This window comes from Hippoglossus hippoglossus, chromosome 3, assembly GCF_009819705.1.
Source record: "Hippoglossus hippoglossus isolate fHipHip1 chromosome 3, fHipHip1.pri, whole genome shotgun sequence".
NCBI lineage: Eukaryota > Metazoa > Chordata > Actinopteri > Pleuronectiformes > Pleuronectidae > Hippoglossus > Hippoglossus hippoglossus.
The window spans coordinates 7,676,804-7,692,000 of record NC_047153.1 but is presented as its reverse complement, the minus strand read 5'-3'; the positions used below and the strand labels follow the sequence as shown (position 1 = coordinate 7,692,000).

General features: G+C 42.2%; 1 protein-coding gene across 8 annotated transcripts in view; it reads right to left on the bottom strand.

Moving 5' to 3' along the window:
• dmxl2 (Dmx-like 2) overlaps window positions 1-10,324 on the bottom strand; it is a 35,051-nt gene extending 24,727 nt beyond the window's left edge. For 6 of the 8 annotated variants that reach the window (XM_034572820.1, XM_034572855.1, XM_034572865.1 and 3 more), the window contains exons 1-10: window positions 9,860-10,324; window positions 3,679-3,804; window positions 3,357-3,428; window positions 3,156-3,234; window positions 2,801-2,945; window positions 1,771-1,837; window positions 1,496-1,668; window positions 747-927; window positions 452-632; window positions 5-223 (exon numbers count right to left, since the gene is read on the bottom strand). In XM_034572820.1, the coding sequence (XP_034428711.1) occupies window positions 5-223; window positions 452-632; window positions 747-927; window positions 1,496-1,668; window positions 1,771-1,837; window positions 2,801-2,945; window positions 3,156-3,234; window positions 3,357-3,428; window positions 3,679-3,804; window positions 9,860-9,946 (1,330 nt within the window). In that variant the 5' untranslated portion in view covers window positions 9,947-10,324. The remainder of the gene's footprint in view (window positions 1-4; window positions 224-451; window positions 633-746; window positions 928-1,495; window positions 1,669-1,770; window positions 1,838-2,800; window positions 2,946-3,155; window positions 3,235-3,356; window positions 3,429-3,678; window positions 3,805-9,859) is intronic. The other 2 variants (XM_034572836.1, XM_034572846.1) reach the window with 1 other exon arrangement.
• Window positions 10,325-15,197: the final 4,873 nt, after the last annotated feature.

Sequence of the window (15,197 nt, the reverse complement as noted above, 5' to 3'; positions counted from 1 at the left end):
ATACCAAAGTCAAACTTCAAATGGGATCCCTCAGGGTCCAGGGGATCCTCAGTAGTCTGGTCCATCTGCTGTTCAGAGAACTTACGGAGCTGCAGCATAAAGAGGTCCATGGAAGTAGTGAAGCTAAGGTCCTTATTGTTGAGCCAGTGAACCACGAAGCCGCCGCCACCGGAGCCATCATCTGGGTTGAACACTGCAGAGTCGGCCAGCACTGCTGGGATATCTGACAGAGGAAGAGGAAGAGGAAGGTAGGAGGAGGAAAAGATTTATGGATTAAGAAGCTATTTCTGCTGAATCATTAATTTGGACATTGATAATCACTACTACAGAATAAGTCATTAAAACCATTATTAAAGACATTATAGAGCAACCATAGATGATCAATATGTATGGATCTATGGTGAAGAAATACACAAATACTTTTGAGTAAGTTCCAACCTAGACATCGTACCTGTGTTGGGGTTAATACTGGCTGAGATGTGAAAGTGACACAGGGCATTGGCGTGATGAGCGATGTGGCGGTGAGTGTGAGTGTCCTGCGTGCCGAGCTGAGAGGGCAGCAGCTCACTATGTGCCACCAGTGCAGAGGACCGTCGTCGACCGCGCCGCAGATGCTTCAGATGGTGGATTGACTAATCAAGCAGAGCACATGAACACAGGTTTTTAGTATTTCTGATCAGACATAGTATATACATTATTTTCCTTCCATGATTTATTCCTGGGGAGATCTGACTAAGTAAGTGCACCTCTAAAGCATGCTGGATCTTGTCTTTATTGCCTGCCAAGCCTGGCAGGCTGGAGCTGAAGGAGTGCGAGTTCTCAGAGATCTGTCCCCCGAGCAGGCTGTCTTCTGGAAGCAGGGTCTCCGACCACATTCTACAAACACCATCCTCGCAGGACGTCAGCAACACGTTGCACACTGAACCCCTAGAGCAGGCGAAAACAACACATTTTAACGATCAGTAATGACTTCAGTTTTGTAAATGATTTACTTTTACCCTCAAATATTCAGTCAAAATACATTACAGCATATTATGGAAATAAATCATTTATATTATGGAAGAAACTTAAGTGTCAATGTAATTCTAAACATATATCACTGGTATCTACACCATCAAAAAAAACAACGCACACAAAAATGCTCACTGTGGACATAATTAATTATACGCTAGAAAGAAAAACAAGTGTAAAGTGGGAGTGCAGGTGGGAGGAATGAAATTTAACAGCTCCAGATTCTCATGAGAGCATGAGAGTACATAACCAGGGTGGACTAACTCTTTAAATTGTCTTGCCGGCTGCGCTAAATACAAATTTATGTCTTGTTATTAGAAACAGGCCTCAATACCAGTTCATTAACACTTGACTCAAAGAGCAAACCATCTCTTTTTTAAGTCAAAAACTATGCCATGTTTTTAGAAGACAACAAGCTCGTACTAAAAGGAGTTGCTGGCCACCCTGACAGTGTGAATGTGTGTGTGTGTGTGTCTTTTCTTACTTGGGCATGAACTTGCTGGTCTTCCTCCAGGACATACCAGTGACCGAGCGAGGATGCGCCAGGTAAACAAAGGAGAAGTTGACAGGAGTAGGCTTTTTATCGGAGGGGTCGTGGACCACCACTGCAGATCGCCAGCCCGTGGTGGGATACCACACCTTAAGTAAACAGTCATCCTGCATGTGCAAACAGATGTGAGTGAGCATACATTATATGCAAACATCACCACAGGCCTTACGCTAAAATAAATGTTCAAAAGCTTGTAGCGTGAATCATACCTTCCCAACTGTTGCAATATACTCGCCATCAGGAGACCACTTCGCAACGTGAACAGATGCAGCAGTTCTAAGAGAAACAAAAGCATTAACAAATATAGCAGCTACATTCACTTCTCCAAAATAAACGCCAGGAAAAACACTGGGGCTTTTCTTGCCAGCTCTATGTCTGGTTACTTTGTGCGTGACAGCGTGTAAATTTCAGAGACAGCATTTCCCCATTCTAGTTGCTTTCCTGGGCATGAACATGTGTCATCAGTTGGCAATTATCAGTTAGGTATCACATGTCTGTTTACACAGGTTAAAGCACAGGACACAGACTCAAAAGAATGGCTCACAACAATGCATACACACCTTTCATGTCAGGCTGTGTGCAGATGTGTTTGGATAATCAGTAACCGTCTATAGGTTGTTATTAGTCAAATTATGCAATTCTACAAGCTTCAAGAAGAAAAATTAAACATAACATTTGTCTGCACAGGAAAGAGAGGACAGGAAACTCTGTATAGCATGATAAGGAAAAAAGGTGGAGTCAGCTTTCAGAAAAAGACAGAAACATTCTGTTCCTCTTTCACTTACAACGAGCCCAAGTGAAAAAGCAGTGAACAGAACGAAATTGTTCCCTCAAAAATTTTTTATAAAAATAAAAAAATAGACATATAATAAATATTTTCAAGGATGAGCAAAGTATTTTTCACTTAAAAGTCTGACAAACCTGGTGACAGAAAGCTTTTCCTACCTTGGTATTTACAAGACAAAGAGCAAGAGTTGAGTGAGGAAGGAATGAAAATAATGAAGAAAAACAGGTCTAATCAATTTACTGGTTAGCTAGTTGTCAGGATATCAATGTACGTGCTTGATAAACAGCACAAAGAGACCGTCTTCTCCAAAGGTTCCTCTGTGTAACAGGACTTGGCTCTTAGGATTCGATTCTGATCTGATGTACAGTACATAACTGTGAAGCCGCCAGGGCTTTATTTACATGGCAATTGTGTCAGATGCTTTTACAGTATGCACAAAAGCAAAAACGTACTTGCACTGCCAGACGCAGTTCCAGTCATTAAGGACAGGGTGGGGCTTGTCCTCAGTCAACTGCCCATCTTCCTCCTCTATCAGGGCATCTGCCAGCGGAGGAGCCCACAGCTGGAGCCGCTCGGTTGCTGCTAGGATACGGTTCCCTGAGGATACAAAAGCATTATCTTACACACCTGATGTCCCACACCGAATACTACAGTACAGAGAGCCACATGCACACCGTGACTCTTACATAACGCCTGTCACTTCAGACAAACCAAAGAGGCCTGTGAGTGGGAGCTGTGAGTAGGAGCTGTGCGTAGCGTGGATTGATTTAGTCGGACAGTCAGTGAACACAGAAAGCACGAGCGTACCTTGTGGGTCCCAGGCCAGGTTGTAGGTGATGGCATCGAGGAAGAACTGTCCCGTCTTTTGCCACTGATAGATAAGCTGCTGTTAGTGACAGAAGAGCAACACAACCCATGCAATGTTACTGGCAGTGTGATTAAACTCACCGGGTATTGATTTAAAACGTCTACATACAGCATGTCTAGAATACTGACACTCATGCTCACCTTATGCCGTTTGTTTGGGTTGGTGGAAAGAGGTTCAAAGATGCAGACTGTGTTTCCATAGGATGCAGCGATCTAAAAATAAAGAGATGTGTTCATCATCAAAACATTACTCACCCCATCAGTGCTTCTGCACAGTCATTCCCACAGGAGAGGGGTGAGTGGTGCAGGAAATCAGGACAGCAAAGAGAGGAGAGCATGGCCGTACAAGACAGGAGCGAACGTGGGCCTAAATGTCCTTCGTTATGCAAAGCATAACTGATCACGCTTCCTGGCTACATGGGAAAATGAAAACTAAGAGTGGGAGGGTGCAGTCAACACTTACCCTGCCAAGCTGGTGGGAGCACTCCACGCAGCCCACCTGTATGTTTCCATTCTGAGCTCCAGGGATAATCTGCACACACTCAAAGTCACTGGCCAAGATCACTACATCACAGCCGGAGCCATAGGCCTGAAAGAAATGACACATGAGGACAAACAATCAGATTGAGCCACAATAGACAAATTAAATCAAACAGCTGAGACTCAAAATGGTAAATATCACTTCAAAATGCATTTGTGAATGCATATAAATTGGTTGTACAATATAATGTAATATAAATATCTGAAAGCAGAGCATAATAGCCCTTAATTGCACAATATGAATATTGCATTAGCAGAGTAAGATATTCTAGCAGGACAAGCCACTACAGCGTTGGCAGGTTGTGGTGGTAGCATGAACACCACAGAATATAACGTAATATAAAAAGCTTACTTACAAACCCAGTGCTTGAAAAAATTTAACTACTCATGTGCAATAAAAAAAAAGACATGCAGCACGTGTTTATTCTCCACACTCGATAGGCAGACTCGCTTTAAGATTTGGATTCTGGGCGGGAAGGTAAAGTGATACGAGGGCGGCTTCTAGCAGCCAACCATGTGCAGAACGGCAGCAATGACAGCAGCACCTGGGAGACAGGCAAGCTGGCCTCGGAGCAGCAGTACAGTCAGTGTGACGCCGTGTGTCTTTCATTATTCACGAGAACAGGAGGAGAGGCCGGTAACCACTGGGTCACACACACAACAGGACAGCATTACGGCCAGTATTATAATATGAAGTGACAGGTGGGGATTAAGTTATGTTGAAGACTGTCATAGGATTAGGCTTCACATGCAATGATGTAGAATTTGAGAGAGACAAGTGGGAGGGGCATGAGGGAGATGTGGCCTGTGCTTCTTTATTACTACAGCATTTGCTCCTGCACATTACAGCTGGAATTAAAACTGGTCACCGTCACGCAGTGTCTCGGACTGCTCTGCACCTCTCTCTCCCTCTCTCTCTCACTCACATACACAAATGTAAGACAATGTGTGGGTCCATTCTTCTCTCTTTGTAATTTGGACCTGGTCAGATCTTGAACCAGGCTGATAAGCTTGAGTGTATCTGCCTCAAAGTGAATGATCCAACATAATTGTCCGGTTCTTAAGGATTGAGATTGTGTGTGTCCTGTATTTCTTTCATTATCCACAGATCAACACACAAACACACACAAGGTACTAAGGGATGACAATACAATGAGTTATTAGTAGTACCAGCAGAATAAGGATACACAGCATCATGTGAAAACATTGACACAACTTAATCTATACAGATGGAAGACCTGCATGCACAAACAGTGAGGTATAAAATGTCATTAAGGTCTTCATCAGCAAAGACATTTTATGTCAGTCTACATCATTGTTTTTTTTAATGTTGTTTTCCTCATCTCCATAATGTACACAAAACAACACTTCTTTCATCATGATATGTTAATATGCTGAAAGATTAAAAACCTAATGCTATTAGTCAACTAAAAACCTAATTCAATCAAAGGCAGCACTTCAAATGAATAAAATGAAGAAACTGACGACTGCTGGACACCTCTTCTAATTAATCTAATGTTCAGCTCGTGGTCAGGGTATTTATTTGACTCAGCAAATGGCCGACACAAGGATCTACTGATTCTTTCAATGAGTGCACTTAGATCTTTACCCAAGTATCTGTAGCTAAGATAAAGGAGTGTAACCCCGAGCAGCGAAGTTTCCTCCATCTCAGTCATGCAAGCTGCTCACAACAAGAATGTTGCTGCCTTTGGATAAACCTCTCTGCACCACATCAACAACACAGCAACTGCATCCAAGAAGAGCAGAAAAACAATGTAATGGTATTATTTTGTAAAATGTTGACTATATCTATTTAAATAATGTTTTTTATTATTATCTGTTTTTTTTTTTTTCATTTTCATTGAATTTAACAAGAAATACAGTATGGTTGACAGATGATATGAATAATACGATTGACCAACTCTGGGAAACCCCTTTGTCATTCTTTTAAAAGCCAAAGCAGAAAGACTCCTTTTCTGCGTGACACAATGATAATACTGATGACAGCTACAGAAGTCAGTTCACATCTTGATATTTAAGAGCATCTGAAATACTATTTGCATTATGGTAAACGCCATGACGCAGGGGTGTAGCTGTTTTTCATGGTAAATATATTTTAAAAGAAAGGAGCCAATGCAGTCTTGTGCTGTGGTAATGAAAGCAGATGAGAGGAAGCGAGAGAGCTCACTTCTGCATTGACTCCATCAAATGTCACTTGCCTAACGCAATCATGTGGTCAAATAACAGTCACAGCTGCTACCATATGCACCATTTTCATGTTTGTGCTTGTTTTGAGCTGTTGTAAAAACCCTAAGCTGCAAATATTGGTTAGTTCTGACCTGTAATAACCTTTTTTTTTCTGTCAACCTGTATTAAAACATTATTGCTGAAAAACCTATAGCACAGACTTGTACTTTGATCTCACTGTCTCTATAACCAGAATATATGGGCTTCGTTATTCTCTGCAGCATGACTGCAGTGAAACAGCTACAGCAGGTCCGGCTTCCATGCGTCTCCGTTCTGTCTGATGGTCATAACATATCCAACTTAAATCAATGTAGACTGATAGACAAACAAATGCAGCCTGTCTATCTTTACATATCACAAATAAAGGAATAAGAACTACTGGAGTAGGGTCTGGAACTGTGAGAGATAGAAGTAGTTTCATGCATTTCCTCCAGATTTTCTCTCATTTTGAATTTTGGTACATAATTGATAATCTATAAAAAGCTTATTCATTGGTGTCTTGATGCCATACCATATTGGGACATTTTGGGCTAAATACCTGTGTGAATGTTGTATTTAATATAAACTGCCATTACTGAATGCATTTGCAACTGTAACCACTGCACATGCAAATATCAACTTGTTGCAGTACCATGATGACACGTTAAATTCAACGGACAAAATTCATACTTGCACAATATACAGAAACAATATTCCCAGACAAAATTTAAGTACACAGAAAATCCATCTCCAGCCAATTGGTATCAATGTCCTACATTATCTGACAATATCTGTATTCTAATGTAGATCAAGATCAAAATGCATTAGAATAACTCAATTTAGAGAACACAGCCTTGCAGCCTTAGTGGAAGTATGTACTCTCCCTCTGTGCTATTTTTAGCAGATCGCACATCTGCAACTCTGCATATCAGCCCCACAGGCTGTTTGTAGGAACCTGTACACGTCAAAAGGTAGATGAGCAGAATAACTGTCTTTCGAACCATGAAAACACAATGTGGTAAGTATCGGTTCTGTCACGTTTGTCATTTAAATGACAAAACACTTGAACCATCTTGAACAATCAAAAATCTGAAATAGAAATTAGTAAGCTATTGTGAAAAAGAAGAACATTTTATTTTGCCTAAATAATGAACAGATCTCTTCCTACTTCGTGCCATCTGGTCCCTTCACATTCCTACTCAGTATTCAACACAAAACTATATACCCCCCCCCCCCCCCGCTGGCCAATTGGACTGGCAACAAAAGGGCAGTATTTCACAGTTCATCGTTCAAACTACATTCAAATACATGTTGCAGAAGCCACGTAACACAAAAGCAAATAGCATGGAGATGCCGCAGATTAGCTGCGTTTGTGTGTGTGTGTGTGTGTGTGTGTGTGTGTGTGTGTGTGTGTGTCAGGGTCTGGCCTAAGAGCCCTAGGGGTCAGTGTGAGTGTAACTGCATTGGACGTGATGTCTACTGTTCTTCAAATACCCTCTCAGACACAGATAGAAAACACCAGGCGCAGAAACCGGGGCCCTCTGGTAACGTGCGAGGCTTCAGCTTCACCACCAGCTCTGTCCTGTGTTGCTGAGCAGTTATAACCTCAGGTACAGAGCCCGCCTGTTTACATTCAAACTGCCTCGATCTGGGGTCAGTGTCAGGACAGTGGGTGACAACTCCACTCTGTAGTTTTAACAGAAACGAACAGGACAATAAATGAATCCACTATATTCTACAGGTTGACCAATTAATCAATTTGGCTGATTACAGATGTTTCATTAACAATTGATTGTAAATTCAATATATTCCAACAATGCAATTAATAAAAATGGCATATGCCAAAGTACCGGGCCAGCCTACTGCTAAAGGTAAGCATGTCATGCATGATAACACAAACTGAGAAAGAGGAAATTCACTTCTCTGATGTTTTATCCTCCAAACGATCATGATCATATCAGCCTTTAAAATCCACTGTTAGTCGACCTCTATACTGTACATTCTATAGGACTGAGGGAATCTGAAAGTAAGGAGGTGTGTAGGGGTGTCTGATTCTGATAAAAATGAAAATATATATTTAAAAATAAAACAGACAACTCACTGATAAGCAGCCCAGATTTGGCAGCCATTAGACTGAATGTTCTCAGCATGTGGGAATGGTAGCATGTAACATAGCTGCTCAGTTTGACTCATGCAGTCACGTTGTTTTTGCTCCAAATTTGGGTGTTGAACTTAAAGACTTATCTCTTCTGATTTTACAAGTTAGGACTTGAAGTAGCATATTTTGCACCTTCAAGGGATGACAAACCCCTAAGCTTCAGGTGAATACTATTCTGGAGAATATAGCTCTGTCATTTTAAACACTGTGGTAAATAACCTGCAAACCCCCCTAAAGGACTTGTCAAGATGACAACGCAATATTAAAACCACTCAGGTAGAAGACAACATAGTAATGGCTTGTGAGGGGTTTTCCCTGAGGGGTGATATGAAACATCATCCAGCTCTCAATAAAGTCATGATGATTCATCATCTGCTCTCAGTAAAAGAGCTGAATAACCACTACTCTCTACTTTAAAGGGATAGTTGGGGGTCGGGGGTTACGGACACTTGGGTGACACCACAGGAGCAGTATGGAGGCATTTCATGTTTTTTTCTGTTGTTTTTGTACGTTTGAAGAAGGAGTCACCAGTTACTTCACTTGTATTGGATTTGGCTGCGACGCTGTTTACCCCTGAGACTCCAAAAGTGTTTTCTGGACTCAGACACTTCACCCACCCCTCCGTCGGCATAGTGGTGAGTAGATAATGAGTGAATTTTCATTTTCAGTGAACTATCCTTTTAACTCCAACCTATAGGAATAAAAACTATTGTGCACCTTTTTCCTAATTGCCATCACAAGCGAGGATCTCATATCTGTACCTATTGACTGCATTTCAGGGCGCTGTCATCTTGAGGCACAAAGAGAAAAGTTGGGAAGTTGCCAGAGCTCACACAGACAAAGAATACGCACAAATAACACAAAGATGTCCACAAATAACAGACACACACACTTTGGTTCGGCGCATAACGTTTGATGTGTGCAAAGACATGAAGGGCTGCGCTACTGATGGATCTCGATTGAGCTCTCCAGCACGAAACCGACCGGGTCAAGCAAAATGTAAAAGTTTATTATGCTGCACTGACAGATGGCGGGACGCATGTGCACGTTTTGTACCTTCAGCACCACAACACTGCCACTCAGCCCTCCAGCCCATGTGTCCATATATGGCTCTCTACGTCACGGCTGGCGCAGCTGATGCCGGACTGACAGCGAGCTAATGATCCGTGAGGGGGATTTAACGCCAAATGTTAGCACGCTTAGCTAGTTCTGCATCCACAGTGGAAACCGCCTGCAGTCGTGCAACCATTACATTCAAGCCAAACCCCCCCACCCCCCACCCCTGTGCACGATCACCTGTAGTGTGCAAGTGCATTCGCGTGTGTCCCGGTGCAAACACCTCGCGATCATCAGCGTTATGGCTGCGCATAAGGGATTCCCTTGCGGTAATTCTCACGTTACGAGATGCAGCTAAAGGTCATTTGAGTGGCTAGCGCTCACTGTTTATAATACGGCGCTACAGTGAATTAGCTGATTACCGTTACATCCGCTTGGAGGGGGTTAGCTTGTGGGGGGTGGGGGGTGTGGACGCCCCCGAGTGGGCTCGACCCGTCGTTTGCGGCAGTTTTTTGGGGGCTAGCACACCAGCCGGCTAGCTTACAGCTCGCTAAGCCAGCCCGTTTAGAGACCGATATACAACGCGAGCTAGCGCGGCTAACTGCCCTGCTAGCTCTGCCGGGCTGGGTGTCCTCCCGAGCGGGGTGAAAATAAAAAGCCTCACCGTGAAGGGGACGTCGTTCACGCTGCCCACCGAGTAGCAGCAGTCTCCCGGGTTCACGGCTCCCGTCAGCACCTGGTGCAGATGCATCTTCCCCGGGTAGTTCAGCAGCAGAAAGGTGCCTCTTCTTCCTCTTCTTCTTCTCCTTCTCCTTCTTCTTCCTTCTTCTTTTAATTATTTATAACGAGTCCACCCTTTCGGTTTCTCCGTCTGGCAGCGGCTGGGGATTCCATCGGCGGCGTTCAACGTCGTCCTCGGCCTGGCGGTGTCGTCCTGCTCCTCCTCCACGGGCGGCAGCAGGGGGAAGGGGGAACCGGTGCTCAAACCCCCTGATTAATGGGATCTCGTCCCGGAACTGACATCGATTTAGTCGCGTGAAAACGAGCCGCCCGCTGTCAACACCATGCCCGCGACCAGTCGTGGGATCCGCGGAGGATCTCTGCAGCGAACCTGACATGCGCGTTCACGACCTTCTTCCAGGCACGACAGAATAGATGTAGATCTGTGGCACCTAGATCGGGAGGCGGCAGCCCCTGGATTCCACTCGGTGCCTCGTTTGTGGGAATTAAAGCAAAAACATATTTCACCTCGTCTTGTTTTTTTAATAAGAATGAGTGCAAACGTAAATCAGTGAGTCACCGGACTTCTTTCTGGGACACGGCACACCCGCTCTAGTACTGTGTTGTCTATGTTTACAGTGTGCCAGTTCTACAGTTCATTCAATGTTGGTCTGAGTGAAAACAGTAACTCATGTTCTCATCATTTCATCAGTTACTTTAAAATAATTAAAACTCTAGACGTAAAACGACACTGAAAAGCTGCCACACACCATTTCCTCTTTTATACTAATATATAACATGTATTAAAGATTTTGTAGTTTTGTAATCTGCTTATTTTTCGGTATTTTTGGGTGTAATTTTCATATAAGCCATCACTAGTTCCCCCCACACACGTATTTTAACATTTTATTCATGCTTTTTGTATTTATGTTGTGTGAAATAAATTGAACTATATTAAAAGTAAAGAAATAAAAAAGTGATTTATTTTAATATGTGGGGTTTTGCATTGGCCTCCTTTTTAAGTTTCAACTTCATGAGGATATATATATATATACATTTTGTCCATGCATAAAATACTGCATGAGAAATAACCATGCCTTGAGTTTAATATTTTAATTGTTTAAATGTACAATAATCAACATTCAAAATCAACAATTGAAAATATATTCTTTTCAAATGTCATGGGCAAGTGTCCTGCCATCTCATTGCTCATCTTTCATAGTATCATGAGACACCATATGAGACCATAAGATGCAACCTACTGTGACATGTCCTCTATATTTTACCACTGAGCACAGTGAGTGAGAGCTAAACCTATAGCCGAGGTTCATTGTATCTGCAACTGTCCCTCATCTACTTATCTACTCTTCCTGATGAGATTTAATGAAGCACATCACCATACCAATGTTTCTCTCTCGTACCCATTCTTATATATAGCCCTTGTCACACTCTCCTTTGTTGTTCTAGATAATTGATGAGAGGACTGATAGGGATCCATGGTAGGGATACACAACCCAACCAACGTAGCGTTAGCCTAGTTATTTAAGGCACACTGACATCATCAGGCTCGACCTGCCTTCCAGCCAACGTGACACACAGGACGGCACAACAGAATATTGTGAGGCCGTCGCCCAGAGAGAATGTGACACATACACATAAACAGTGTCAATGGCCTGGCACAGTCATCATGTAGCATGTGTAATATTGAGTCTGTCCATTTAGCATTTACTGAATACCATTATCATGTGTCAGACTATACAGCTGTTCTAACTAAATCTGGTCACAATGAATACTGCATATAGTAAAATGGTCGAAATTGATCTATCACATACAAGCACACACACACACACACACACACACACACACACACACACACACACACACACACACGCACACATCCATTATCTATACTGCTTATCCTTTAAGGGTCGCAGGGAGCTAGGAGCTGGTGCCACCTCCAGCAAACCGCAGGACCAACATATCCCAGGGCCATCTTACAGAGATAAACAACCCTGCATTCACATTAAATTAAATTAAATTCACACCTACGCACAATTTAGTGACATTTGCTTCTAAGTTAAATGATGACATCACAGAAATATCACAAAATAAACTAGAATTTAAACCTAACCCCAATCTCTACCCTCAGGAAAGCCACACAGGCACATGGAGAACATGCAATCTCCCAGATGAGTATGTAACGAGTTTGGATTCAGATAACCAGGTAAAATGAGGGTTAGTGAATTTTCTGCCAGAAAATCTGCCTGTTTCTGTTCCTTTGTCTGTGGCTAATTTCAAAGGGCAGTCTGCTGTGAGGGCATGTGAGTAAGACTGTGAGTGCATCCCTCCCAGCTGTAGTTACCTTGAAGCACCTCGCTCTGGCTATAAGAAATAAAGATAATCGAGCTATAACGCGCTGACCCTTTTTATCAGCCTGAGGGGAAATAAATGGACAGGTTTTGTGCTGGAGTCTGAGGAAGTTTATGCATTTGTTCCTGTTCATGCTGAATATTCTTGATGCGATGGATGACATCCACTTTTGATTCAGACGTATATGTCTCTATCAGAGGTGCAATGGGCCAAATGGGGGGAAGTCATTGCAAAGAGAACAGAGTAAACAAAGACGTACAGAGGGATACAACTGATACAGCATAACCTGTGAAGACAACAGTGCAAATGCTCACACAAGTGTGAGAGAGAGGCAGAGATGGTGCACAACACCATGTGGATAACAGTGACTGTACCTTTGGATATTGCAGTAGGGTTGGAATGAGGTTGATGCAGTGTTGTACCAGTCCCTGCGCTGCCATTGGGAGACATAGCCTTGATCTACAGTGAACAGAATTAAATGCATTATAGATTTTCTCATTTCATGGATGGCTGCTGGCTGGAGGGAGCTCCAGTGTGGCCCTGAGGTGCACGGCAGTCTGCTCCCCAGGACCAAAATGTAATGGGACTTTTTCTACAGTCCCGAGTAAATAAATCAATGCATAGAGTTGAAATACACTGAATCGTGACACAGCGATATTTACAGTACGAATGCCTTGTTTTGGTGTCAAAGCAGAACAGATATACAGAGAAAAATAAAAGGTCGAGCGTGGTGGTATTTTGTGTCCTCACATTAAAAGACTTTCATTAAAAAAAAAAAAATCTGTTTAAATTAATTTCAAAATCTATGACCAACACAAATGTCTTTCATCCTGGCTTATGTGTTTTGGCTCATTGTGATCGCTGATATGAGCATTTTGTATGTTCACAAAGAAACCGACCTTGATAATATGCATATATACAAAAATAAAGACTCACCAGCTCTCTAAGCTTAAGAAAAGAGTAAGGTTATAAAATGATGGGATTAAAATATTGTGATGTTTGCATATAATTCTGAACCAAGGACATCTGTCATGGTGATTGTGCTGGAGGTGAAGGGATAATCAAGCTATTTGCTTTTACACAGACACACACACTAATGGTGGCCATGATTTATGACTCATCCACACTTATTTGGCCAATCTGGAGCCTGAACAACATGTATTTGACAACATAGATATATATCGAGGTGTTACAAGCCAAAAAACATGTTTTCCTTTCTACACGACAACACTGACAACTGAGTTTTAAACCAATATTCACCCAGGATGAAGTTCATTTTAGCCAATATACCAAGAAAAAGCAACATATTAGAATAATACCAGGGAGACAGGGCCTTAGAGTAATGTAATCAAAATTTTTGGTATTTTTCAGAATAAATACAATTTCACCGGGTTCCTTTTGTTCTTCAAAACAACACCAGCTATTTCAGTGTATTAGATTAAACCAAACCTCAACACAATCTGATGCAAAATTAATTAAGAAATACATGCAGCCCTATGCTGTTCTTTGGTTCTTTGGTTTCCTTACTGTCAACTTGGAATGGAGTTGAAATGCGTTGTCGTAATGACAGAAAAGTAAATCTAGATTCCAAAGGACAACGAGATATGTGTGTGATCGGCTGTGAACACTTATCCAGGCACTAGTGAGGAGATTTCTAAAGACCCTGAAGGACACAGAACAAGGGGGGGGGGGGAGATTTGGAAGCAGGCTCAGAAAACGGCCACTCAAGTGTTCAGCCATTCAGGCCCATTCACTAACAGATGTGTGGTACATGCCTCTGGTCTCATGCTGCAAGTACCCTCCGTGTCTCTAGCTTCATCGGCCTGGTTGTATTCAGCAGTAACAAATCAAACTACTGATGGCTGCTTGCGTGGTGAATTGATCGCACTAATAAATACAATTTATGGATAAGTTAAAAATTGCACAATTCACAATATAAATGTAAAATAGTCCCCAAGACCATCAGCATAGAATTGGAATTGTATGTCTTATTATACATCTATTACAGGGACTAACCTTACAACCTCTAACTTAATACAGTAAAGCTTAGTGATGGTATAAGTTTGTTTACATCAATAAAAGGCTCAGTTTATTCTAAGCAGCTGCATATAACACAAAATTCTTACAAGCCTGTCTTTTCAGTCCATGAGTCCAATTCAACCGAACAGCACGGTTAAATAACACAACCACAATAAAACTTCTGAGCAACAGAGATCACCCTTAAACTCTGGTGTAGAGTCAAAGCCCTTTTAAAGAAACACTATGCAACTGTTTTACCTTTGAACAGCCTTTAAACAGCAGCTCACTGGCTTAGAATCCAAATCCTCACTTAAAACAAATCTCTGATATCCAGCGAGGAAACTTTTAAAATATGAAGAATTCTAAATAGAGTTTGGTGTGTTTGTTACAGCAGCAGCTCATCTGGTTCAGGAAGCCAGGGATCATGGGTGATATCCACTGTTCAGTAGTGTTTCAGTTGAGTTAGCGGGACGACACAGCCAGAACTCTGCTTAACACATTGACAGGCTTTGATTTTGCTCTACACAACAAACAGTTAATCGTTAGAACAAGGAGTCAAACAGAATTAGTCTCCAAGTGTGGCTGCAGAGGGCGCTGTTGCTCGGTAAAAGTGACACAGTGTTGCTTTAAACACTGGAGGGACACTTGGACAGTAGTTGGTGTATCTATCTATCTATCTATCTATCTATCTATCTATCTATCTATCTATCTATCTATCTATCTATCTATCTATCTGTCTATCTGTCTATATGATGATGACAGTCTGTAACAGGTAGACCTGAATGTCATGTTTATAGCACTTACCTGCCTTTGCACTTCCCTCTGTTGCAGTGAGAATCTCTTATGAAACTATATGACTCACGTAGCTCCAGTGCTTGCCACCCCTCATTGCT